Source organism: Manis pentadactyla, chromosome 8, assembly GCF_030020395.1.
Source record: "Manis pentadactyla isolate mManPen7 chromosome 8, mManPen7.hap1, whole genome shotgun sequence".
Taxonomy (NCBI): Eukaryota; Metazoa; Chordata; class Mammalia; order Pholidota; family Manidae; genus Manis; species Manis pentadactyla.
The window spans coordinates 33,161,060-33,189,029 of record NC_080026.1 but is presented as its reverse complement, the minus strand read 5'-3'; the positions used below and the strand labels follow the sequence as shown (position 1 = coordinate 33,189,029).

Below are 27,970 nucleotides of genomic sequence, written 5' to 3'. Positions count from 1 at the left end.
CTCCATGAGTACGTACACTGTAGCTTATTCAAACAAACTGCTATGCTTAGACATCTAAGTAGTTCCTAATATTTTGCAATTACAAGTAATTTTTCAATGAATAATCTTTTGCTTATATATTTTGATATGGTTGCAAGTATATGTTCAGTATAAATCCCTAGAAGTATCATCACTGGGTAAAAGGGTAAATGAATACAAGTTTTGTTACATATTGCTAAATTCTCATTTTGTGGGAATGATGCCATCTTGCATTCCTATCAGCAATCTTATGAAGAGAATGTATTGTCAAGCATTTGAAGTTTTTGCCAATCTGAAATGTGCAAAATGGTATCATATAGACTTTTTATTTGCATTTCTTTAAATGTGTGTGAATTTGAACTTTTGCCCATATTTGTAGACAATCAAAAATTTAGGGATATTTATAGATTTTTCTGTGAATTGTCTGTTTGTTGTCTGCTTATATTTTGTTAGCAAATTTGTCTTTGCTCTCATTTTGAAATCTTTGTAGTTAGGGATATTAGCCCTAAATCTGTAATATATGTTCCAGTATTGTCCCTCAGCTGGCAATTTGTGTTTGACTTTGCTTATGGTGATTTTTGTTGTGCAAAAGTTTAAAAGATTTCCCACACCCACTTTAATTGTACCCATTATTTCTCCTAGTGTGGGAATAATTTTATTTTTTACATTTGAATCTTTGCCAGCTTAGACTATGCTCCAGTGTGTGGTGTGGGGAATGGATCTAATTTTATCTTTTTTTGCAAAAGTCTTTCTAGTGCCCCGAGCTATTTATAAAAGACTCTCCCTTGAACCCTGTAATTGAGATAGCATATTTATCATGCATTAGATTTCTACATATAGTTGGGCTTCTTACTGGGATTCTACTCTATTTCAATTATCTATTTATGAATGAGTCTCCAACTATTTTAATTAGAGAGGCTTTGACAATATATTTTAATATTTGATAGGGCTATCCCTCCTCATAACTATCTTTTTTCTGTATTTCATAGATATTCCTAAAAGTTAATAATGTCTTACAAAATTTATGATCAACTTGTCTAGCTCAATAAAACAAAATCATTGGAATTTTTCTTGTGATTACACCAAATTTATAAATTAACTCATAACTAACATCTTGATGTGGAAATATCCTAACTTAAAATAAGGGATATCTTTTCATTTGTTTCAAGTCTATTTTTGTGTATATAAGGAAGGTTTTATAATTTTATTTATAGAGAAAATGAATACTTATTTTTTTAAGTATTTCATATTTTTGCTGCTATTGTAGATGTTGTTTTCTCATCCATTATATTCCCTAACTGGTTAGTAGAAAATTCTATTGATTTATGTATGTTAAGTTTATAATTGTAGCTTGCTGAATTTTCTTACTGAGTCATTTTTTATCACTTATTTTTTAGTGATATTCAAATCTAGTTATATTATCAGCAAATAGAGATAACTTTATATTTTGTTTTCTAATTATCATGCTTTTGTTTTCTCTAATTTGCCATATTGAATCCAGAAAAATATTAAATATTAGTGAAGATACTGCATATTCTTACCTTTCTCAACTCTCATTGAGAATGCTTCCAGTTTTTGGCTGTAAGTAAGATGCTGTGTTTAAGATTGAGGTATTTATTAATTTTCTGTCACTGCTCTAACAAATTATCACAGACTTAGTGGCTTAAAACAACACATTTATTATTTTACAATCCTGGAAGTCAGAAGTCTGAAATGGATCTCCCTGGAATAAAGTCAAGCTGTCTTCAGGCTGTGTTTATTCTGGAAGCTGTAGTGGAAAATCAGTTTCCTTGACATTTCTAACTCTAAAGATTTCTTGAATTCTTTGGCTGGTAGTATAGTTTCTTCAAATCTTTCTCTAACCCTCACTCTCCTGCATCCTTCACCTATAGGGAAACTTGTTTATACATTGTTGTTATACACCAAGATAATCCAGGGTAATCTCCCCATTGCAAGACCCTTAATTTAATCACATCTGCAAAGTACCTTTTGTCATTGAAGGTAATACATTTGCAGGTTCTGGGGATAAAGGTATGGACCTCTTTGGGAGAGGGGCTGTTTTACCTGTAACCAGGTGTGTGTATGTGTATTCAGTCATATTAAGGAAGTATCCATCCCTTCCTGCTTTTGTCAAGAGTTTGTAATGGAATGGACCTTAAATGTTTTCAAACACTTTTTGAGCATCTTGGAGATAATCACATGATTTTTTTCTTTGAACCTATTAATATGATGAACTATATCAATATTCAGCAAATATTGAACCATTCTTGCATTTGCCATATATGCTCCATTGTTGTTCCTTTGTTCTCTTTATCAGATTGAGATATTAATTATGCTTGCTTCATAAAAATAATATGGGAGTTTTCCTTCATTGTCTGTGTTCTAAACAATTTCTATAGTGTTGGGACTCTAGTCACTAAAAGTTTGGTAGAATTTCTTTCTGAAACCAACGAGACCTGATGCTTTAGTGTAAAGTATCTTTGAAAACTATCTCTATTTTCTGCTATAGAAATGGGTCTCTTCAAACTGGGAATAGTTTTGGCAGAATATATTCTTAAGATAAATCACTCATTTCTCCTAGATTTTCAAATATATTTACATATATGTATTTCCTGTATAAAGCTTTATTTACCACATGTCATTTGTAAATTTTTATGTACGTGTGCTTCCTATCATCAGTTATTTAAAATACAGGTTTGTCTCTGTTAATTATTTTTAAACAGGATTTTGGATTATTTATTTGGTCTACTGTCCTTATGTTCTTTACTTCACTAATTCCTGTGTTTTTCTTCATAGGTTACTTCCTTATGCTTCCTTGTTTTTTTTTTTTCTAGATTTTTGGACAGGGCATTTAATTAATTTATCTTTATTTGTGTCAATATATGTGTTTAGGGATAAATTTTTCTTCTGATCAGTGGATCAATTTAACTGCTTTAAGTGTATCCCATAGATTCTGAACATGTATTGTTTTTATTATCATCATTTTATTTCAAAATTTCTATAGATTCTCTTTATATTTTCCCTTTCACCCGAGATTTTTCTGATAGAAGATACTCTTAATTTCCAGGTAGAAAGGCCTTTGGTTTTGGTTTTTGTTTGTTTTATTTTTAATTTCTGGTTTCATTTAATTCTAAGCAGAGTGCTGTTTGTCATATTTCTATTTCATATAACCTACTGATTTTCCTTTGTGGTATAATCTATGATTAGTCTCTATGAATGTTCTGTATGCACTTAAGAAAAAGGTATATTCTCTATTATTAATGTGGTCTATATATAACTTCTTGATTACACAATTTAGGTGTTTTATATCTTTACTTATTTTTTGTTCTCATGACCTGACTTAACACTAAAACTGTTGTTCAATTTTCTTCTTATTAGTGTTTTTAACTTTTCCCCCCACATCTTCTATGTTTTTTCTATACATAGTTGCTGGTATTATTTAGCATATAGATATTCAAAACTGATGTATCTTCATTGTGGAATGTAGCTTTTAACATTATAATATATCCTTATTGACTTTTATAATCTGTTTAGGACAATTTTACTTTGTCTGATTTTAAGATTGCAATGCATGCATTCTTATCGTTCTCATTTACCTGATCAATCTTTATCTATCCCCTTATTTTTAGCCTTTTGAGTTACCATATTTTAGGTGTGTCTCATGTCCAGCATCAGTATGGAGTTGGGTTTTACTTCGTGAACCAGTGTAAACTTTCAGTTTCTTTCAATAACTGAGTTAACCTCTTTCACATTTCTTGATATGACTATTATGTTTGGTTTCAATTCTGTCATATTATTGTCTGTTGAATTACAGTGTATATAAGGTCATATTTACTATTTGTCTTTATTTGGTGTATACTTTTTGATTTTTATTTTTTATTATTTAGGTATGCTTATGTTTTATTTTAGCAGTTATCTTTGTAGTAATACTTTATACTGCCCTTCAATCTCCTTTTTCTAACCTAATCTGTTGCTGTATGTTACGTCAGTTTAAAATGACTGCTACCTATTACCTATAATCTTATTCTACTTTCCCATTCTTCTCTTTCATCATTCTGTCCTTTAGGTGAGTTCTTTCTACTTGTTAGAACATATAACATTTACATATTCATCTTCTACCCAAGACCCCAACCTTTTGTAGTTTTAGCTTTAGATTTATGTATGCAAAATGCTTAGTTCAGTGACTTTGTCAAAGGTTTCCAAATAGTCTGGTTGGATGAGCTCAACATACACTAGATCTTCATGGAAAGTCACAATAGCACTATTGCCTGAATTGGGCAGATGAAAAACTATTTGAAGATTTGAAAAATAGATATATTTTCTCTCTACCTTTTTGAAATTTGCTTTTTTGTAAATTACTACTATAACCTCAATTTGTATGTCATTTTGAGAATTTTGTTGCCAGTTTATTTTTCATATAACTTTGTAAAGTTATTTCATCTTTTCATCTGAAAAACTATTTTTCTTAAAGTCTAAACGTTTTACCAGCATGTGTCTGGAGTTGATTGTTCTTGGTCAAATTTCTCTGTGGATTCTTTCTGTGTATATATTCAGGTCATCTTTTATTCTTGGAAAGTTTTTTTTTTTTATTATATTTTTAAACATTGGTTCTAGTGTATTGATTTTTTTCCAGGAATAGCTAATATTTGTATGTTGGACCTGCTGTTTTCCATTTCATCTACTTTATCTGACCCATTTTATTTCTTTATCTCCATTTCTGTTTTTTCTCCTACTTTCCTTCAGTACTCTATAATATGGTTTTATTTGAATCTGTTCTTTCTCGGGCATCTTGTAATCAATATTTATTCTTGAAATTATGTTTTCTTCTATTTTTTTCCCAATTTCAATCAATTTTCATTTTATGTTTTCCTGTCCTTACTCCATTATGGTCCTAGCCTTTTTATTTCTGTTTCAAGGTAGGTGTTTGGCTTGTTTGTTTTTGAATCTCCAAGTATTAATTTGAGGATATTTACTGCAGTTTCATGTGTTTTATTGCAGTGTTTTTCAGCTTTGTTCCTGGTTGTTTGGAGGAGACTTCTCACTTGCCCAAAATCTTTGATGTTTTCTGACTTTTTTCATTCAGAAAATAGATGGCATTTTCATTGATTGTAGTCTGCTTTATTTCTGTTCCTATTCATTTCTTGCACACAGTTCCTATTTCAAGAAAACATCCTCTTTTGTTTGTTCTTCCCTCTCTTATGAAGTTTCGTTTATTGATGTTGTTGCTGGAAGTAATGGTGGGCAAAGACTGGTATGTCTTGTTTCAACTTTGTTTTATAGGGTCCTTAATTTTCCTTATTCCATTCTTTCCTTTCATTGCCTCATCTTTAAGAACTACCAGGTATTTATGACTATCCCACAAAGAATGCTTCTTTAAGACTGCTACTTCCAGCCCCCCACACTTTCAAGGTTATTCTCTGTATCTGTGTTGAGAAGTACTAAGCTCTGATCTGTATTCTGTTTTTTGAAGTTTTTGGTGAACTTCTATTTATGGAAATGATTTGTCTGTGGTTCATCTGAATCTTTTACTCCTTTGTAGTCTTTTTCATGGGATCTCTTAGAATGTTCTTCCTCTACTTTCCACAGCTGGTAGGTGTTCAGTGGGTAATTTATTAGATTTTTTTTCTACTTATATGTAATTGAAAAGTGTGTGTGTGTGTGTGTGTGTGTATGTGTTCTTTGTCTCCAGCAATGGTGAACACAAGGGAAATGTGTAGTTATTTTTGCTCATCTTGTTCATACTTTTTGGGGGATAGTATGATGATTCAGAGTGGGGCAACTGCCATTGTTCTCCAAACCTAGAAGTCAAGGTAGACTTTTTCTTTTCATTGCAACTTTCAGGTCTTATAAATTGGAGTTTGTAACCAAAAGAGTTCTCACATGGATTAACTATACACATACTTCTGCCCTAAAAGACAGAAGAATTTAATTTTAATCTTGGCCATTCTGTATTTGTCCTGTGTGTCCATTAGAATGTCATATATTTTGGGTATCATTTTACTTCTCTATAAATGAGGATAGTGGCTAAAGCCTTCAGATTATTGCTGACACAGCTTTCATCTCTAGCTGTTATACACACATCCACTAATACATGCCTACATATTATTCTTAGTACTCTTAAGAAATTTGGAGAAGATAAAATCCATTTTATTCTGAGATGTGTAGATCTCTACTGAATAATGTTTTCTAGTAACAGAAAATCATCACAGTACTAAAAGCATTCTATTTTGATTAACTATCAACTCAACTCAAGGATTTTCCTTCTTAAGAATTTAACATTTCGTATATCTGTGTGCTTATCTTTGTATCTATAGAACAATCTCTCTTTCCCATAGAACCCATTAAACAGTATATTTGAAGTAGAATTTATATTCCTCTTTTAGTTTTAGTGAATGATTTCTGGTTTATTAACTTTTGAAAAGTTTAAAATTCTATAAATCAAAATAGGAGATTAAGAGGGAACTTTTCTAGACAAGAGGAAATGGGATGACATATTCAAAATATTAATGAAAAAAAAAACCTGTCAACCAAGAATTATCTGCCTTGCTGAAGTTGTCCTTTAGAAATGAAGGAGGGATAAAGACTTTTTTGGACAAACAAAAGCTGAGGGCATTCATTAGCATCAGCCTTACCTTACAAGAAATGCCAAAGGGAGTTCTTTGAGCAGAAGTAGAATGTTAATTAACAGCATAAAAACATAAAAAGTAGCATAAATCTTAGTGGTAATGGCACATATATAAATATGTGGTTATAGATCCTGTAATATGACAATAGTAGTGTATCACTCACACTTCTAGTTTAACAGTTTTTAAAAACAGGAATGTAGTAAAAATAACCTGGTGTTAGTTACACAATATAAAAAACGTGTAAATTGTAATAGCGATAACCTCAAATGTGAGGAGGAGGAGAAGTAAAAGCATAAATTCTATTGAAGTTAAGTTGTTGTCAGTTTAAAGTAAAGTGTTATAAACTTAAAATATTTTATGTAAGTCTCATGATAACCACAAGGAAAATAGGGAATCATTACACAAAAGAACATGATAAAGAAGTAAAAGCATAAATACCAAAGACATCAAGACACAAAAAAAGATTAAAGGATAAGAAGCAAGAAACAGTGGATCTACAAAATGACCTGAAAACAACGTAATGGCAATGGTAAGTCCTTACCTAACAATACTTACTTTAAAAATAAACAGATTAAATTCTCCAATCAAAAGACAGAGAATGGCTGAATGGATTAAAAAAAAAACAAGATCCAATGACAATCTGACTACAAGAGTCTTGCTTTAGCCTTAAATTCACAGATAGATAGAAAATGAAGGGATGGGAAAAAAATTTCAAGCAAATGATAATAATAAAAAAAAAACAAAGAAACAGTGGTAGCTGTACTTAGACAAAATAGATATTAAACTGAAAATGATATAAAGAGACAAAAGAGGTCATCATATAATGATACATGGATTTGATACATCAAAAAGATACAGTGATTATAAATATTTATACTCTGAACATTGAACCTTTAAGTATATAAAGCTAAAGCTAACAATTAGAAGGAGAAATTAACAGTAATACAATAATAGTTGGAAATTTAATATCCCCACTCTCAACAATGTTTAGGTCATCCAGAGAATCAGTAAGGAAATAACAACACTATACAGTGATTTGAACACCATAGACCAAAAGGATTGAACAGGCCCTCACAGAACATTCTAGCCAACAACAGCAGAATATACATGTTCTCATGAGCACATGAAACGTTTTCTGGAATAGACCTTATGTTTGGTCACAAAACAAGTCTCAGGAGATTCAGAAAGATTGAAATCATAAGTAACTTCTCTGACCGCAATAATACGAAGCTAGAAATCAATAACCAAGGGAAACCTGGAACAGTCTCCCAAGTAACCACTGGATCTAAGAAGAACTAACGGGGAAATAAATAAGTTTCCTAAGATAAACAAAAATGGCAATTACCAGAACTTATGGGATGTAGCAAAAGCAGATTAGGAGGGAAGTTTCTACATTAAGAATAATGAGGAGCCAAATCAGCGAAGTTATAAATAAAAAAGGAGGCATTATAAATAATACAACAGAAATTTCAAGGATCAGTAAGAGCCAATTTGATAAAACTATATGCCAGGAAACTGAGCAACATAGAAGGAGTGGAGACACTCTTAGAAACACAAATTACCAAGACTGAATTAGGAAGAATGAGGAAATATGAATAGACCAATTATTAAGAAGGAGAATGTATCAGTTCTCAAAAACCTCTCAATGAAGAAATCCCAGAGCCGGATAGATTCACTGGTGAATTTGGTGCACATTTAAAGAATTGACACCAATCCTTCACATACTCTTCTAGAAAATTGAAAAGGAGGGAAAAATTCCAAACTCAGCATTATCCTAATAAGCCAGCATTATCCTGATACCAAAACCAGGAAGGGGCACAACTAGGAAAATAAAAATCCAGGGCCAATATCCCTGATGAACATAGATACAAAGATTCTCAATAAAATACAAGCAAACTGAATTCAGCAGCACATTGAAAGTATCATTCACCATGATCAAGTGGAATTTATCCCTATGATACAAGGGTGGTTCAACCTATGTAAATTAGTTAGTGTGATGCATCACATTAATAGAATGAAAGGAATGGATCATTCAATCATTTCAATAAGTGCAAAAAGCATTTAACAAAATTCCATATCCATTAATGACAAAAAATCTTTAACAAGTTAGACATGGAAGGAACATACCTCAACATAATAAAGGCCATATATGACAAGCCCGTAGCTAAATAACATCACACTCAATGGTGGAAGGTATTCTTGAAAAAAAGAAATAAAGTCATTTTAATAGCTCCATTTTATTTTAATGAGAATTACAGGAAAAAAGTTACGTGTCTCAAGCAAAGACCTCCATTAGTTATAAATTCTTACCTTACATAAACATTACTTTTGTCAAACAAGACAAAATTAACATCTGATTGATATGGTCAAGCAGGTGATTATAGAAAAAAAGTAAACTCATAATCTCCCAGCTAGAATTTTTCAGTAATCTTCACATTTTTTAAATCAATTTTAAATTATTATATTTTCAAAATTGTTTTCCAGACTACATTCTAAACATTCTGCTGTTTCAAATGTCTTTACTCGCTGAATCTTACATTGACATAGGCCGCTCATTTTTAGTTTTATTAAGATTGATATACATTCCTATGAAGGTTTCACAGGAAAAACAATTTGGTTGCTATATGCACCCATATTATCCAGGTGCCCCTCCATACCACATTGCAGTTATAGTCCATCAGTATAATGAGATGCCACAGAGTCACTACATGTCTTCTCTGTGCTACACTGTCTTCACCATGACTCCCTCACCACAACATGTGAACTAATCATAATGCCCCTCAATTCCAACCAGCTTTTCCCCACCCATCCCCTTTGGTAACACTAATCCCTTCTTGGAGTCTGTGAGTCTGCTGCCATTTTTTTCCTTCAGTTGTGCTTCATTGTTATAGTCCACAAATAAGAGAAATCATTTGGTATTTGTATTTCTCTGCCTGAATTATTTCACAGAGCATAATACCCTCTAGTTCAATCCATGTTGCTGCAAATGATAGGGTTTGTTTCTTTCTTATGGCTGAATAGTATTCCATTGTGTATATGTAACACCTCTTCTTTATCCATTCATCTACTGATGGACAATTAGGTTGCTTCCATACCTTGGCTATTGCAAATAGAGCTGCAATAAACATAGGTATGCATATGTCTTTTTGATTATGAGATCTTGCTTTCTTCAGGTAAATTCCTAGGAGTGAAATTCCTGGATCAAATGATATTTCTGTTTTTGTTTTTTTAGGAGGCTACATATTGCTTTTCACAATGATTGACCTAGTTTACATTCCCACCAGCAGTGTAGGAGGGTTCCCCTTTCTCTGCATCCTCACCAGCATTTGTTATCCTTAGTCTTTTGATGCTGGCCATCCTAAATGATGTGAGGTAATATCTCATTGTGGTTTTAATTTGCATTTCCCTGATAATTAGCGATGTGGAGCATCTTTTTATGTGCCTGTTGGCCATCTATATTTCTTCTTTGGAGAAGTGTCTGTTCATATCCTCCACCCATTTTTAATCAGGTTATTTGCTTTTTGTTTGTTGAGGCATGTGAGTTCTTTATATATTTTGGATGTTAATCCCTTGTTGGATGTGTCATTTACAAAAATATTCTCCTATACTGCAGGATGCCTTTTTGTTCTGCTGATGGTATCCTTTGCAGTACAGAAGCTTTTTAGCTTGGTGCAGTCCAATTTGCTCATTTTTCCTTTCGTTTCCCTTGCCTGATGAGATGTGTTCAGGAAAAAGTTGTTCATGTTTATATTCAAGAGATTTTTGCTTATGTTTTCTTCTAAGAGTTCTATGGTTTCATGCCTTACATTCAGGTCTTTGGTTCATTTTGAGTTTACTTTTGTGTATGGGGTTAGACAATAATCCAGTTTCATTCTCTTGCATGTAGCTGTTCGGTTTTGCCAACACCAGTTGTTGAAGAGGCTGTCATTTCCCCATTGTATGTCCATGGATCCTTTATCATATATTAATTGATCATATATGCTTGAGTTTATATCTGGACTCTCTAGTCTGTTCCACTGGTCTATGGGCCTGTTCTTGTGCCAGTACCAAATTGTCTTGATTACTGTGGCTTTGTAGTAGAGCTTGAAGTTGGGAAGTGAGATCTCTCCTGCTTTAATCTTCCTTCTCAGGATTGCTTTGGCTATTCAGGGTCTTTTGTGGTTCCATATGAATTTTAGAACTATTTGTTCAAGTTTGTTGAGGAATGCTGTTGGTATTCTGATAGGGATTGCGTTGAATCTGTAGATTGCTTTAGGAAGGATGGCCATTTTGACAATATTAGTTCTTCCTATCCATGAGCACAGGATTTATTTCCATTTATTGGTATCTTCTTGAATTTCTCTCATGAGTGTCTTGTAGTTTTCAGAGTATAGGCCTTTCACTTCCTTGGTTAGGTTTATTCCTGGTTATTTTATTCTTTTTGATGCAATTGTGAATGGCATTGTTTTCCTGATTTCTCTTTTTGTTAATTCATCATTAGTGCATAGGAATGCAACAGATTTCTATGTATTAATTTTGTATCCTGTACCTTTGCTGAATTCAGATATTAGATCTAGTAGTTTTGGAGTAGATTCTTTAGGGTTTTTTATGTAAAATATCATGTCATCTGAAAACAGTGACAGGTTAACTTTTTCCTTACAAATCTAGATGCCTTTCATTTCTTTGTGTTGTCTGATTTCCATGGTTAGGACCTCCAGAACTATGATGAATAAACTTGGGGAGAGTGGGCATCCTTATCTTGTTCCCAATATAAATGAATACCTTTCAGCTTCTCACTGTTAAGTATGCTGTTTGCTGTGGTTTTGTCATATATGGCCTTTATTATGTTGAGCCCACTATACCCATTTCTTTGAGAGTTTTTATTATGAATTGATGCTGAATTTTGTCAAATGTTTTTTCAGTATCTATGGTGATGATCATGTGGTTTTTGTCCTTTTGTCCTTTATTTATTTTGGTGTATGTGGATTTTCTAATATTGTACCACATTTACATCCCTGGAATAAATCCTACTTGATCATGATGGATCATCTCTTTGGTGTATTTTTAAATTTGGTTTGCTCATATTTTGTTAAATGTTTTTGCATCTATGTTTATCAGGGATACTGGTCTGTAATTTTCTTTTTTTGTGGTGTCTTTCCCTGGTTTGGTATTAGAGTGATGCTGGCCTCTTAGAAAAGTTGGAAAGTATTCCCTCCTCTTCTACTTTCTGGAAAACTTTAAGGAGGATGGGTTTTAGGTCTTCACCAAATGTTTGATAAAATTCAGCAGTGAAGCCATCTGCTCCAGGGGTTTTGTTCTTAGGTAGGTTTTTGATTACCAATTCCATTTCATTGCTGGTAATTGGTAAGAGCTTGTCTGTTCCTTCCTGGGCCAGCCTTGGAAGGTTATATTTTTCTAGAAAGTTGTCCATTTCTTCTTGGTTATCCAGTTTGTTAGCATATAATTTTCATAGTATTCTTTCATAATTCTTTGTATTTATGTGGTGTCCTTAGTGATTTTTCATTTCTCATTTCTGATTCTGTTTATGTGTGTAGACTCTCTTTTTTTCTTGATAAGTCTGGCTAGGGGGTTATCTATTTTGTATATTTTCTCATAGAACCACCTGCTGGTTTCATTGATTCTTTCTGTTGTTTTAGTCTTCTCAATTTTATTTATTTCTTTCCTAATCTTTTTTATGTCCCTCCTTCTACTGACTTTGGGCTTCATTTGTTCTTCTTTTTCTGATTTCATTAATTGTGAGTTTAGACTGTTCACATGGGATTGTTCATCTTTCTTGAGGTCAGCCTGTATTGCACTATACTTCCCTCTTAGCATGGCCTTTCCTGCGTCCCACAGTTTTTGCAGTGTTGAATTATTGTTGTCATTTGTCTCCATATAGTGCTTGATCTCTGTTTTTATTTGGTCATTGATCCATTGGTTATTTAGGAGCATGTTGTTAAGCATACATGTATTAGTGGATGTTTTCATTTTATTCACATAATTTATTTCTAGTTCCATACCTTTGTGGTCTGAGAAGCTGATTGGTGCAATTTCAATGTTTTTGAATTTACTGAGGTTCTTTCTGTGGCCTAATATATGATCTATTCTGGGAAATATTCCATGTGCCTTGAGAGGAATGTGTATGCTGCTGCTTTTGGGTGGAGTATTCTTTAGATGTCTGTTAGGTCCAACTGTTCTAATGTGTTATTCAGTTGGCTCCTTACTTATTTTCTGTCTTGTTGATCTGTCCTTTGGAGTGAGTGGTGTGTTGAAGTCTTCTAGAATGGATGCATCACATTATATTTCCCCCTTCAATTCTGTTAGTATTTGTTTTACATATGTAGATCCTCCTGTGTTGGGGGCATAGATATTTATAATGGTAATATCCTCTTGTTGGACTGACCCCTTTATCATTATGTAATGTCCTTCTTTGACTCTTTTGACTTTCTTTATTTTGAAGTCTGTTTTGTCTGACACAAGTGCTGCAACTCCTGCTTTTTTCTCCCTATTAGTTGCATGAAATGTTTTTTCCATCCCTTAACTTTTAGTCTGTGTATATTTTTGGGTTTGAATTGGTTCTCTTGTAGGCAGCATATAGATGGGTATTGTTTTTTAATCCATTCAGTGACTCTGTGTCTTTTGATTAGTGCATTCAGACCATTTACATTTAGGGTGTTTATTGATAGGTATGTTCTTATTGCTATTGCAGTCTTTAGAATCGTGGTAACCAAATGTTCAAGGGTAACTTCCTTACTATCTAATGGTTAAATTTAACTCACTTACTATGCTATTCCAAACACAATCTAAAGGTTCTTTTTTCCCCTCCATTTTCTTCCTCCTCCATTCTTTATATATTAGGTGTCATAGTCTGTACTCTGTCTATCCTTTGACTGACTTTGGGGGTAGTTGATTTGATTTTGCATCTGCTTAGTAATTAATTCATCTACTTTTTTTACTGTGGTTTTATTTCCTCTGGTGATAGCTATTTAGTCTACAGAACACTTCCATCTATAGAAGTCCTTCCAAAATGCAGTATAGAGATGATTTGGGGGAGGTAAATTCTGTCAGCTTTTGCTTATCTGGAAATTGTTTATTCCCTCCTTCAAATTTAAATGGCAATCTTCCTAAATAGAGTACTCTTGGTTCTAGGCCCTTCTGTTTCATTGCACTCAATATAACTTGTCACTCCCTCTGGTCTGTACAATTTCTGTTGAGAAGTCTGATGATAGCCTGATGGATTTTCGTTTGTATGTGATCTTTTTTTCTCTCTGGCTGCTTTTAATATTCTTTCCTTATCCTTGAGCTTCATCATTTTTCTTATTATATGTCTTGGTGTTGTCTTCCTTTGGTCCTTTGTGTTGGGAGATCTGTGCACCTCCATGGCCTGAGAGACTCTCTCCTTCCCCAGATTGGGGGAGTTTTCAGCAATTACCTCCTCTTTCTATCCCTTTCTTTCTCTCTTCTTCTTCTGGTACCCCTATAATGTGAATATTGTTCCATTTGTATTGGTCACACAGTTCTCTCAATATTCTTTCATTCTTAGAGATCCTTTTTTCTCTCTCTGCCTCAGCTTCTTTGTATTCCTATTGTCTAATTTCTATTCCATTTAGAGTATCTTCTACTACATTTAATCTGCTTTTAAATACTTCCATTGTATGTTTCTTTTCAGATACTGTATTCTTAAATGTTTGTGTCTTATTTCTGGTTTCACTCCTAAGTTCTTGAATATTTTTTTTGTAGCTCCATCTGCATGTTTATTTTTATATTGAAATTTCCTTCAGGAAGATTGATGAGTTCAGTTTCAATTGGCCTTCTTTCTGGTGTTTGTGGAATTTTGATTTGAACCAGGTTCCTTTGACATTTCATATTTGTATGTGGTACCCTCTAGTGCCCAGAAGCTCTAGTCTCTGGAGCTGCTCAGCCCCTGGAGCGATGTTGAGGGTCACAGGGGAGCAGTGCTGTGCCTGGGGTGAGGAAATATCTGTTTCCTGATTCCCAGCTTCTGTGCCTGTATCTACTGCCAGAACCAGTGGGCTGAGTGCACAGTTGTAAGCCTCTGTTTTGAGTTTGTAGCTGCAGGAGGTGGGGCCTCCCTCTTGATGGCATGACACCACAGCAGGGGATGCCATTTTGTGAGGTGGTGCTGGCTGGGAGGAAGGCTCAGCACTCTGCATATCACAGTGGGGCACCTCAGAGCTGCGTAGCCAGCCAGGCAGATGAAGTGCCTGAAGCTCCTAAAAGTTCCCGACCTGTTGGACAGAGGGCATCTGGACTATTTTGTCCACCTGTCCTTTCTCCTGATCAGCAAGCTCTGTGCAATCCTTGCCCCTTCTGCAGCCCTCTCATTGTTAGGAAATGTCTCAGACTGCTTGCTTTTTTTTTGTCCCAGAGCAGCCTGATTTGGATCCCTGTTTTCCACAGGTGACTGGAATATCAGTCTCTCCAGGTAGTCTGCCTGTCTTAGCTTTCCAACCCCACTAATTTCCAGAGCACCTTGCAATGTAGGTTCATGTTCCCAGAGCAGATTTCCAGGGTTGGGTGTTCAGCAGTCCTAAGCTTCCACCCCCTCCCTGTTCCATTTCCCTGTCTTCTGCCAGTGACCTGGGGTGGGGGAAGAGCTTGGGTCCTGCTGGATCATGGCTTTCATACGTATCCCTGTTCCGTTAAGTCTGTTCTTTTCTCCAGGTGTTTGCAGTCTGGCATAGCCTTCTTTCCTGTTGCTCTTTTAGGATTAGCTGTATTAACTATATTTTTGTATTATATGTGGTTTTGTGAGGAGGCCTCTGTTTCACCTCTCATGCCACCATCTTTAATCCAGTGCTCAGCAGCTCACTTCTTAGTCTAGTTTTAAACATCCAGGGATTTCACATAACATTTAGTATGTGTATGTTTTTCTTCTTCTTGTAATCATTTTTTTTTTCAGATACTCCTATTTGGTAGTACAAAAATGCTAACAGTTGGGTGTCAAAATTGTTAAAATAAATAGCACATATTCCATCTGATTTCCCAAATCTATTCTCTTTTAAGTCTATCTCAGTTCTGGTTCATTTCTCTTAATTTTTCCATTCACATTTTATTCCTGGTGGTGTTTTCATGATGCAATCTTGCAACGATTCTCTAAGTTACAATCTATAAGCTCTAGAATAAACTGTTCCCTTGTTATTATGTTCTAATTTGGGTAAGATACTACCATATGGATAAGCAGTGTTTTTACTAAATAATTAGAATAACTATGCTTTCAAATGGCCTACAGTTATTAAGGTTTCTGAAGTACTTTCTTAGTTAGTTGCAATTTCACTTAAGAAAAATAACTTTTAAGTGTAATGCATAACTTTTTAAATGTAAAGCATATTTTGGGAAAAAATGCATAATTTAGAACAAGATTAATGGAAATGAAAATACTTCTGCTATTTGATATTTTTTCACACATTTTTAGTTACTTCTCACCAGTATTTTTTCATGTATAGGGTAAATTTAGCTCTAAGAATTTGTTGGTTTATAGTCTGGATAATTATTTGGCTTTAGCAAAGCTGTGTGTCAAATAACTTCTCAGGTTTCTGGTTGTATATGGCAGAATGAACATCACCATTTATTACTATTGTATTCTGGGACCACTGTTAACTAATAGTAAAGAAATAAAAAAGGCATAAACTCTCAAGGACAAATATAATAGCAATGAATATAACATGTAAACAGAGATGCCAACAAAATTTGGGAGCTGGAAAACAGATAGATGAATGGTAATTTACCTTGCAGACCTTAGAAAGCTGAAAGCTCACCTTTATTTGGAAGATGTGCAAGAAGTAAGTTAGTTTACGTGGCTCAGCTTTATCAGACACAAAGCTGCGAGTTTATCACCTTTTTTGCCTCTCATATAGCAGACAGAGAAATAGTTCACTGTCTTCTCTGCAGTTACAGCAGAACCACTTGATTGAGATTTGGTCCATGAAATGTAGACAAAAGGAATGTAAGTCACTCTTAGACTCAAGTTATACATCACCTTGCATCATCCTCCTACTCAACCTCCCCTTTCTGAAAGTGAATTTGGAAGGCAAGGATTCTAGATTATAAATATAGAAGATGAATACAAACTGGATCCTGAGTAGGAGTCTTCAGATACATGAGTACCTTCTAGGAGAGCTAAATAACCGCTTCACACTGTGTGCAAAAGGAAAACAAACACTGTATTAAACCACTGAGATTTAAGGGTTTATTTGTTAACAAAGTATACCTATTGTATTCTAACTAAGACAAGATTCTTGAAAGACTTAAGAATTATAGGCACCAAAATACTGAGAGAATAAATATGTTCAACGTGCCTAAAAATTACTTCCTTACCTACAGAACATAGTGTAAGTGTGAAACATCACTCCGTGAACATGGGGGTTAAATGAAAACCTATCCATAAGTAGTTTGTGAAGTGCCTTGATAGCTCCCTTTTTCCAACCAGCTTTTGTAACAGCCAGGTCTATACAATGACTTAAGAAAGAGGAGAATTCCTAACTTGGGGAAAAGATGAACTGAAGAGTAAAGACTAATGGAGAACAACATTTTTTTTGAGGGTCTCAAAAAAATGGTCAGTATTGCATCGTCTGCCAATAGTAATGTTTATAACTTGAAGAGCTCCACCTATAATCAAATAGCTTCCAGTCCGTGTTTGTGGTGCCTCATTCTACTCCTGAAGAGCCAAGGATGATCAGAAATTGAGCTAAGTCCAGTATGAAACAGTGAGACCAAGTAAACAGAAATCAGGAACTCAGAACCAAATAAGTTTATGCAGAGAGCAGGGAATGAAGTAAGAAAAACAAGTCAAAATTAATATTGCTAAAGACATGAAATGTGATGTTACACTCATGAAATAAAAGGATAATATTAAAAAAGAATACTAGGAATTAAAGAAATATTGGACTTTAAAAATTTGATTACAAATGTATAAAAAATTAATTAAAAGTTCAAAGATAATTTTAAGGAAATCTCTTTGAAGGAAAAACACACTGAAAATAGAGAAAAAAATACCAGAAAGTTATTTAAATTAAACAAGGACAAATGTGTTCGGTGTTGACATTTCTAAAATAAATCCTATAAAATGCCACACATGGAAATGTATATCAAATTGATTGATTAAATAAATATGAAATGGGAAAATGTTAAAATTTTCAAGAAGAAAAAATAAAAGAACACAACTTTATGGCATTGGAATAGTGGAAAAATCTTAAGTGTGGCATAAAAACAAACTATAAAGGGAAAGATTGAAAAGCAAACTAAAATGTTTGAGTACCACAAAAAGACACTACGAAGAAAACTAAAACTAAAATAATGGGATAAGGTATACAACATATAGAACAAATCTGGAATCTATATATCTATTTATTGTCATCTATATATGTATTTATCTATATGAGAACATACTTCTTAAATTCAATAAGAAAAGATAAACCAATAGAAAAATGGATATATTGGTTTCGTATTGATTCTTTTAACAAATTATAACAAACTAGAGGTTTAAAATAATGCAAATTTATTATCTTACAATTCTGGAGGTCAGAAGCCTAAGAGTTAGGAAATCCTGAAATGGGGACAATATTCTATGATTTTTTGGAGGATGTGCGGGGAATCCATTTCATTGCATTTCCCAGTTTCTAGAGGCTGTCCACATTCCATGGTTCATGGTCTCACATTGTTTCCACCTTTTATTCTGTTATCACATCTTTTCTCTGTCTCTGGCCCTTTTATTTTCCTCTTATAGGGACCCTTGTAGGGACTGAATAACTATATTCAGTCCACTTGGAAAATCCAAAATAATCTCTTCATTTCAAAGTCCTCAGTAATCACACCTATAAAGTGTCTTGTGTCATGTAAGGTAACATATTCACAGCTTCCAGGATTAGGATGTGGACATCTTTGGGGAGCATTAGTCAGCCTACCATAATGGACAAACAGATGAATGGTCAATTCATAGAATGGGGAGTCAGAGTAGTCACTAAAATGTGATAATGTAAAGCCAATTGTAATCTGAAGAAACAAATTCACTTTTTTAACATTTTGGAAAATGTCTGATAATACCAAGAGTTTTGAGCCTATAGAAAGAAGAAATTTAATAATACCTAGCACATGAATATTTATGGCCAAAATCTAGGCAAAAATACTAGAGAATATTTTTAACACATGTGTAACACATAAAGACATGTAAAATGAGGTTCAATACTTAATTCTGTGGAATTATAACAAATTCAGCACAACCCAAAGGTGCACTAATGGTAGAATGAATAAATAAATTGCATGTACACATATTGGAATATAATTCACTAATAAAAGTGAATGTATACCATCTGCATTTATCAACATGGATATATCTAGAAGTCATAATATTAAGTGTAGAAAATAATTTCCAGAGTAATGTGTACAATAAAACAACATTTAAGTAAAACTTTTGAAAGTATGCAAGACAAAGTGAATGCTATGTGCTATTTATAAACAGATACATATTTAGTTACAGTGTAAAAACATTGTGGAGAATAATAGAACTTGATTTCGGGATAGTAGCTGTATCCGGAGAAAAGAGATGCAAAGAGGATTACAAAAAACACAGGACTTCATCTGAATTTGTAATTTTTAAATTTATTTAACAAAGTCTGAAGTAAATAGCCTTTTCTAGTAAAGTTTGAGAGTAATTATTATATTACTGTACTTCCTTGAATGTTTGAGATATTCAATATAATTTTGAAGTAGTAATTGAAGTGTTAATGAAGTGAAAATATCTTTCTGTGGATTTTTATTTTATGAGTTTTTGTCCTTGTTTTGTAAGTAAAGAGATATCCTTATACTTTCAGAGGAAGTAGGAATTACTAGAGTAATTTTTAGTTTCAAAGATTTCCTTTACAGTTGAATACTTGTGAAGTAATTTACAAATGGCAATATACTCTGTAAATGTCAAGGAGGCATAATTACTGTAGCATCTCTATTTTTAAAGACAAATAAACAGTCTATGTCTGCTTCATTAAAAAGGCACACCACCTTCTGGGAAAGGATTGATTCCTATTTCTGTGTATGGGCAATAGTCTTTGTTATGGGTTTAAGTTGGTAGGGTGATTCTACTTACGCTGAGAGTTACCCCACTTCCGGGGGTGAGCAGATCACATTGTATTATTCTTTTTTTTCCCCACAGATTGTTAAACTAGGGAGCCAGAAGACTCAGGTCATGCTAATGTACTGTGATGCAAATTCAGGATAAAAATTTCTGATTCAGTCTTTAGTGCTCCTGCTACTTTTCTAGTAAAATGGACTATCATTGATCAAATGAGACTGGAACCTTATATAATAGTGTTTATGATTTTTTTTAACCAAGGAGGTGGGTTAATAAACATAACATTAAAAATAAGTCCTGGTTCCAAGAATTAGGAGCCGTTTTCAAAAATATAAAAGCTTTTGATTAATCCCTGCAACTCCATGCAAGTGCTTTTACTGTTGGAGTCTTATTATCTCTTCTGCTGGTCCAGTGGGAAAAGTCAGCTTATGGAAGATGAGCAACCCAGAGTGAAAGCTGGTAAATGGGGAAAACGAAAGCACCACTTCAACTATAGAGTGAAAACTGCCTAGTGTGCGACCTTTCTTATAAAGGGAAGAAAAAATTCCGTATTGGAAATTGAAACCCATTTTCTAAAAACTTACACAGATTGAAAAACCTTAAATTTCTGTGTTAGTTTGTGAGGGCTGCCTTAACAAAATACCACAAACTTAGTGGCTTGAGCAACATAAATTGATTTTCTCACAGTCCTGGAGGCTGGAAGTCCAAGACCAGTTGTCAGCAGTACTGACTTCTGCTGAGGTCTCTCTCCTTGGTGTGCAGGTGGCTATCTTCTCTCTGTGTATCACATGGCCCTCTGTGTGTGTGTGAATGTGTGTGTGTGTGTGTGTGTGTGTGTGTGTGTGTGTGTGTGTGTGTGTATACTGATCTCTTCTTATAAAGACACCATTCAGATTAGATTAGGGTCCTTCCTAGTGACCTCATTTTAACTTAAATACTTCTTCAAAGACTGTCTTCAAATACAGACACATTCCAAGTACTGGGGGTTTACTAACACTTGAATTTGTTCTATGCCAATTTGAACCATGCTAATGACAATTTTGAAAAGTGAAAACCCAAAAGCTTCTTGTTGACCAACAGCTTTCTGTTGTCTCATATAGCAGAAAGAGGTGAGGTGGTCCTTCTCTCCCTACCTCCACTTTGCACAGAGATCGTGCTTTCTGATGGACGTGGGGGCATTTCCAAGAGGATGTGCTTTTTCTTCTGAAGCTCCCCAAATGTCTCATTATAGTAAGGAATGTTAATGAGGCATACATTAGTTTTTATATTTTGAAGAGAACAATATGATCTGAATTGAATTTAAAAAAATACTAGACCAAAGGTTTGTCTTATGTCATTATGACTTTTGAAAGCCACACTAATGCTGTGTGGCTTCATGACAGGTATCAATATGGAAATCTCACTCTAATTTACTCAATTTTGAACATGTTTTATTCTCCTCTGCACACCACCTTCTATAACTTCTATCCATTTTTCTGTTGGCAGCTCCCTTATCTACATAGTTTATCAAGTCAGAAACTTGGAAACATTTTATCTTTTTAAACTCATACATAGGTACCATTACCAAATCCTGTCTATAGCCCCCTCATTCCATCATGTTTCATAGGCTCAACTTTAGAAGTCAGTTTTTAAACAGTGACTCCTTTCTTCCATTTACACCGTGTCAAAATTATCCTTTCTTCCCCAAAGTAATGGATGCCTCTGATTGAATAATGGGAAAACTAACATTAATAAAGTAAAAAAAAAAAATGAAGAAAAATGCCAATTACTACTTGAAATATTATCTTCCTATATGAGTCTCACTGATTTTGTCACACTTAAAATTATTTAATGCTCAATGAAATTCAAAATCCTTAGCCCTTCCGAAGAATTTTCATACCTAATATTTACCCTCTTTCCTCTTTACCCTTTATGCTTTATAAATTGACCAATTCATGACAGTTGACAAACTGGTTTTTCCTCTTCCTCCATTGGTGTGCTTGTAAATGCTTAACCACCAGTTCTTGGAGGATGTGCATCAGGGTAGGGTCGAGGTGGTGGCTTGGTTTCTAGCATTTGCCAGTATCCAGCCCTAGCACACCACTGGTTCCACTCCCCACAGAGTTTTATATAAAGGCTTCAAATAGGCTGTTCCCCTGACTTAAAATAAATAGTCTTCTCTCTGTATCTGAGAAGCTCCTATTAATCTTTCCAAATGCAACTCAGATTCTTTCTCTCTTCAAACACACCTTACCCCACCTTCCCAGGTGACAGACCCATCACTGCCCCAGCAGTGTTTCTCCTCATTATTATAAATGCTTTTATTCTGAGTTCATCACATCATTGTAGTATCTTTTTATTTATCTGTTTCCCAATTAGATTGTTAGTGTTTGATAGCATCTGAATTTTGCAGATGATGCAGTTGACACTCAGAGCCTAAGAGTGTAGGGAAATATAAAACCACATCTGTTTATTTTTTAATAGTCCAGAATTTAAAGGAATGGATAGATTCATACTCTAAATCTTACACTTAGATTTACTTGACATTGGGAAATGATTTAGCCTTCCTGAGCCCAAGGTTTCTCATCTATAAATGGGGATAATAATACATGTGCACATCTGATTGTTGTGAGGTGCCTGTAGCGGGTGGCATGGTGTGTGGCATGTAAGAATGAGGCAGCCAATGGTAACTGTGGGCTGTGTCATGGGTGAAAGCACATTAGAAGAAACTCCACTATTTCTGATAATACTTTGGACGAGGTGCAAGGTGGACCCCCATGTCAGTGTCTCATGGGAGTGAAGCAACTTGACAGCTGCAGATGAAGTGGTGTACGTTCTTAAAATACATGTCCTTCCATAATGTTCATGATTAATTTTTAAAAATCCTATTTGAAAGCTTATACCACATTTCAGGTTTTTATAATTTTTTTTCATAAAGGCCATTCATCACATTGGTTGCTTCTGTTTAATCTATGTCCTACTGTCTTCTGCCTCTCTTCCTTCAGCCTTTGCACACAAGACTCATTCCCTTTGACTGTCCAGTCATGCATCATGCCGAAAGACTGCGAAACCGCCAAGTGGTCCTCCTGGAGTCCCTGCTCCAAGACATGTCGTTCAGGGAGTCTCTCACCAGGATTCAGAAGCAGGAGCCGGAATGTGAAGCGCGTTCCTCTTGGAGGCGGGAAGGAGTGCCCTGAACTTCTTGAGAAAGAGGCCTGCATTGTCGAAGAAGAACTTCTGCAGCCATGTCCCAGGTATTGTGCATCCTTTGCTGTGAATGCTCAGTGGTCTATGTAATCATGTTCCATGTGGCATAGGGATGCTAACGATAATATCAGCAGCTGTGACTCATCTTTGTTGACTCCTGACTCAGTATAGAGTTCCCTGCTAGACAGTATCGCACAGTGAGTAAGTGTTGATCCAGTGGGCTGTGTTGAGTCCCTGCATTCCAGTCCCATTTCTGTGACTTTCTAATTATGTGAGTTTCAGCAAGGACTCAAGGCCCATGCCTTGGTCTACTCATCAACTAGCAACACTTAACTCACCCCACACCTGGAACCTAATAAACGCTTGGTAACCACAGTTACCATTACCTGACTGTCACACCTAATTTTTATGGCAACCTGTGAAGTCATTCATAGCAGCTTCATTTTGCAAATGAGGCCACTGATGCTCAGAGAGACTGAGTAACTCCTGAGGCTACACAGCTCATGAGTGGGAGTACCGCAATTCAATTGCAGTCTGTCTCTGAAACTCACTACCACCCTGTGACATTGTTTCTAGTCCAGAGTCCCTAGAGAGAGATTGTTGGGAAAAGGGTTGACATAGATTAGTAGCTATATTTTAATATCTTGATGTTGGTTCTATTTTGCCTGTCTGTATAGCCCTTGATAAAGCTCTCCAGTGTATTTTCCTCTGAGTTGTTGCTCACGATGAACCCAATCTGATAATGACAGAAGTCATTGTGGGCTGGCTGTTTAGAAGTCTGCTGTGGATAAATTTGTAGTAATTCCTGTTAGACACCATCACTGGACTATAGCTGTTGAATATGTAGCTACGTTATTTATTTTAAATATATTTATTTTTAATTGAAGTATCATTGACATGCAATATTACATTAGTTTTAGGTATACTACACAGTGATTGTACATTGATTTGCAGTATGAAATGCCTTCCACGGTTAAGTGTAGTACCATCTGTCACCTTACAGAGAGTTATTACAGTATCATTGACTATATTCCCTATGCTGTATTTTTCATCCTTGTGACTTATTTATTTTGTAACTGGAAGTTTGTACCTCTTAAATCACCTTTACCTATTTTATGTAGACCTTTCTATAGTTTCTGATAATCCCTAATATTTGAGAATCATTTCCCCACTGAAAAATAAATGAGGCAAAAAATACCTTCTTGTAGAAATTGATCATCTGGGGATATGTGAAGGGTAGGTGGGTTACAAACTAAACAGGTGATGCAGATAGGCCTGGCTATTCCTTAAACCTGAAATAAGTATTGTATGAGGTGAGGTAGGGGTTGGGGGGAAATGAGACAAGTTCTTCTTATCAGATTCTTAGCGACTCACTTTCTCTGCCTCACCACTGAAATCAGTATAGATTCAATGTACTCCTTACATACTGACTGTTCACTTTTTACTAAGATAGCCCCTTAGATTCATGTCACTCCTTAACTCAAAAGGAGAGAAGGTAGATGTAGTTCATAATAATTTATAGATTCTCAACCCACTGTCTTAACAGGGTCTTCCCTAATTGTGTTGGCTATGTGTCCAATCTTTCAAAACATGAATTTTGTGGCAGAGCATGGGGTTGGAAACAATGTAAAACCTGAGGTCTCTGCCTCTTTTGAGCTTGGACAGACCTGGATTAAAATGGCATCATCTTCACTTATTAGCTGTGTGTCCCTGTACAAATTATACAACTTGTCTAAGACATTTCCCTCTTCAATAAAATGTATCTAATTATAAGGCCTGTCTTGAAAGTTGAAAACCTATAAACTAGGTATGTAAAATGTCAATCCCAGTGCTCAGCACATAGGAAGCACTAGAAAAATAGGGGACCCTTATTGTTGCTATTTGCAGGTATGTTAATTTCCTCAGAAAGAAAATCCCTCCTTTCGTTGGAAGGCATACTGTACTAATTTTATGTAGTAGAAATTTATTTCCTTTGGATAATTTGGAAATCTTTTTTCCTATGGAAGCATAATTCAGAAGGATTCTCAGTGTTAGGCTGGTAGGAACAGAATCTAGGTTTAATGATGACCCTGACACTGGTACCTTTTTTCCTTCATTCCTACTATGAATGGCTAGTGACCTCTTCCTGGCATTTTCAACAGTGTGTTGATTTAGAGCCCTCCCTCCAGTTTTTTCTTCTCTTTGTTAATAACGATTATTAATTGTCTGGTAAGTCAGAGTGGTGCCTCCGTTATGAAGCTGAGAAAGTTGAGTTGCATCTATATTTGTTAAATAATTACTACTTTTTATTGAGTACCAACTGTTGGACACTAACTATATCAGAGGTATTATAAGGATTATTTAGAATAACAGAGTTCATCATCCAATACAGGACACTTTTGGGAGAAAAAGGGGTATAAGCTGGTATCATTCACATTCAAACTGAAGATCATTTGGCTTCAAAGTCAGTGCACTTTCCATTATATCACACTGACTGTTATGATAGTCACAGTGAATGCACATACCCAGATACACACACACACATATATATATATATATATATATACCCTTATGTATATATATGTATGTATTCATATGTATCACTCTTTTTTCCAAACAACATAATAGAGAATGGTAATAACTCAAGATGTGCCAACATGAATTATTGCATTGGTTTTTACTGGATAGGACTTTAACATCTGAAAACAGGGTTTGACAAGTTTCACTGGAGATGAATTTGACCATCTAGTTCTGCTATTTGGAAATATTGCTGAGTTCAATTTTTTTTTTAAACCTTCCCAAATAATGAATTTTAAGAAAATAAGAGTCTTAGAAAATTCACTGAATACCAACCAGGGTTTTCTAGGGAGAATGATGTGTTAACTAGTGATTACACTTGGTTGTGGAAAGAAGAATGCATAGATAACGACAAAATTAACATCGGCTGACATTCTTCTTTGTCTGAAATCTGTGCTGTGGCCTCTACCACAGGAAGGCATAAATGCTGTGTACTAATTTTTGTTTCTAGTTTGACCATCAGTGATTAAAATTCATTGTGAATCAGGGAAATAGAAACAAAAAATCTGTTAGGGAACAAAAATGCCCATTTCTCCCTTCCCAGAATTCATGAGCAATTCATATGCATCAAGTAATTTAATTTATCATATTTCTCCCCAGCAGAAAAGTTACATTTCTCTAACTCTTAATAGTGTGTTTTAAAAACACTCTTAAATGCAGCTCGACTTTTACCCTTCCACTATCTTTGCTGTAGGATATGTGATATGTGTTCATTCATTCAGTAAATATACATTCACCTCTTGCTGTGTACCCACTCTGCTAAATGTTTGCAATACCTGAGGGGAAAAGTAGACAAAATTCCCTACCTCTTATGGGACTCGAATTTTAGTGAAGATGTACCAAATAAATATAACAAATAAAATAAATTATATACTTTGTGTATGAGCCATGGGGGGAGAAATAAACTTTAGAACAGGGTAAAGACAGAGGCTTCTGGAATGCAGTGGTGGGGGCTCAGCTCGGGTTACAGAATTAAACAAGATCATTAGGCAATTTGGGGGTGGAAGGAGGACTTAAAGTAAGGGGGGAAATTAACCATCCAGGTGATCAGGGGAAGAATTTTCCAAGAACAGTGGTGAGCTAGACAAGTGCTCTGGTTCCTACATGTGAATACTCAGAAAGTTCTTTAGCTGCATAGCTCTGGGGATGCTCACGCACCAGGTGGACTCCTCTGATCAGCATTTTAGCTCTAGACACTGTGAATGTTGGTCCCTAAGGTATGATTCCATGAAAGGAATTGTGACCAAGGGGAGCCCATTTCTACAAGTGCTCTCTAAAACAAGACCACTTTGTGAGTTACTTGGGGGCAACTAGCTTAAGTTCACTTGAAAGGAGACAGAGACCAGTCTATGTTATGCTACTTGGGAAGTTTTAGAACTATAGGGGCATAGCATTGGACAGCCTTAAGCATGTTTCAAGAGTATGCTCTTTTGGTCAAGACATATAGGCTTTAAGAAACCACTTCCTCCAGTATTAAACAGTCTACTTGGGATTTTATGTCTCCCTCCAACATAACACTAAAAACTCATGTCATGTATTATGGGGTGGCGATAGAAATGACAGAGACAGGATGAACCTGCCTGTCACCTGTTACCTTTTCTCTTGGTGTGTTCATCTCCTATCATTGGACATCATGACCCCACTCAGTACATAACTCTCTGCCTCAAAACACTGAGAGAGCCTTTCTTGGATCCTTTCCAAGAAAACCTGGGTCCTTTCTTATGTCCTGATTAATATGTAAAGTATTAAATCCTACATCTCAACTAAAAGGAAGGTTACAAGCATTCTAACCATAAATGATAAGATGGCCCTGTTTACTAGGTAGTGTAAGGAAAGACAGGACACAGGGGCTGTAATATTTTAAATGCTTAATATCAAATATCATGACCAGAAGCTAGAACAACTATAACTTCAGATCTCTTGTGCTTAAATGGATAAATGGAGAGCGCATTCTGACTGAAGACACCGAAGCAAACAAGATTATGAAAGATGCCAACATTTTTCTTGGAAGTGACAACTAGGGTGACCTACCAGCTTCTTCCTCCACCTCACCAGGAGGCAACAACTTCTATGCCAAAATGGCTGTTCTACCTCTTAAATAATCATTTAGAGTTTGAAACTGAATATAAGGCAGCCCTATTAAAAGGTGACAGTGACCGAAGAAGAGATCTAATCTGTGTTTCCACTTTGATTTCCTTGTAATATAAGCCCCTGTGACTAGTCTATTTCTCCCTAACATCTCGAGGGCACTGAACCCAATTTTAGGTTTTCTAGATAAAATTCTTGCTCAGGCAACCTCTGGGGATTAGTTGATGGATCTCTTTAGATGGTTAGTGAAACCAGAGATAGAGCCAAGGGAAAGGATGGCCAGTGACAGTTGGCTTGGTTGTTGGCTTCCTTGGCCCACTGAAATAGACTAAGTGCTGAAACAGGGCTGGCGTGTCAGGAAGAGAGGTTTGCGCTCAACATCTGCTTCGACCTGTCACTGCACTGATTGCTGGAGGATTCAGGAAACTGACAA

At 35.1% G+C, this 27,970-nt stretch overlaps 1 protein-coding gene across 1 annotated transcript in view; it reads left to right on the top strand.

Moving 5' to 3' along the window:
- The window catches only part of THSD7B (thrombospondin type 1 domain containing 7B), a 918,476-nt gene that overhangs the window by 316,655 nt on the left and 573,851 nt on the right, over positions 1–27,970 (top strand). The window contains exon 4 of the mRNA XM_036886655.2: positions 22,692–22,940. Within this exon, the coding sequence (XP_036742550.2) occupies positions 22,692–22,940 (249 nt within the window). The remainder of the gene's footprint in view (positions 1–22,691; positions 22,941–27,970) is intronic.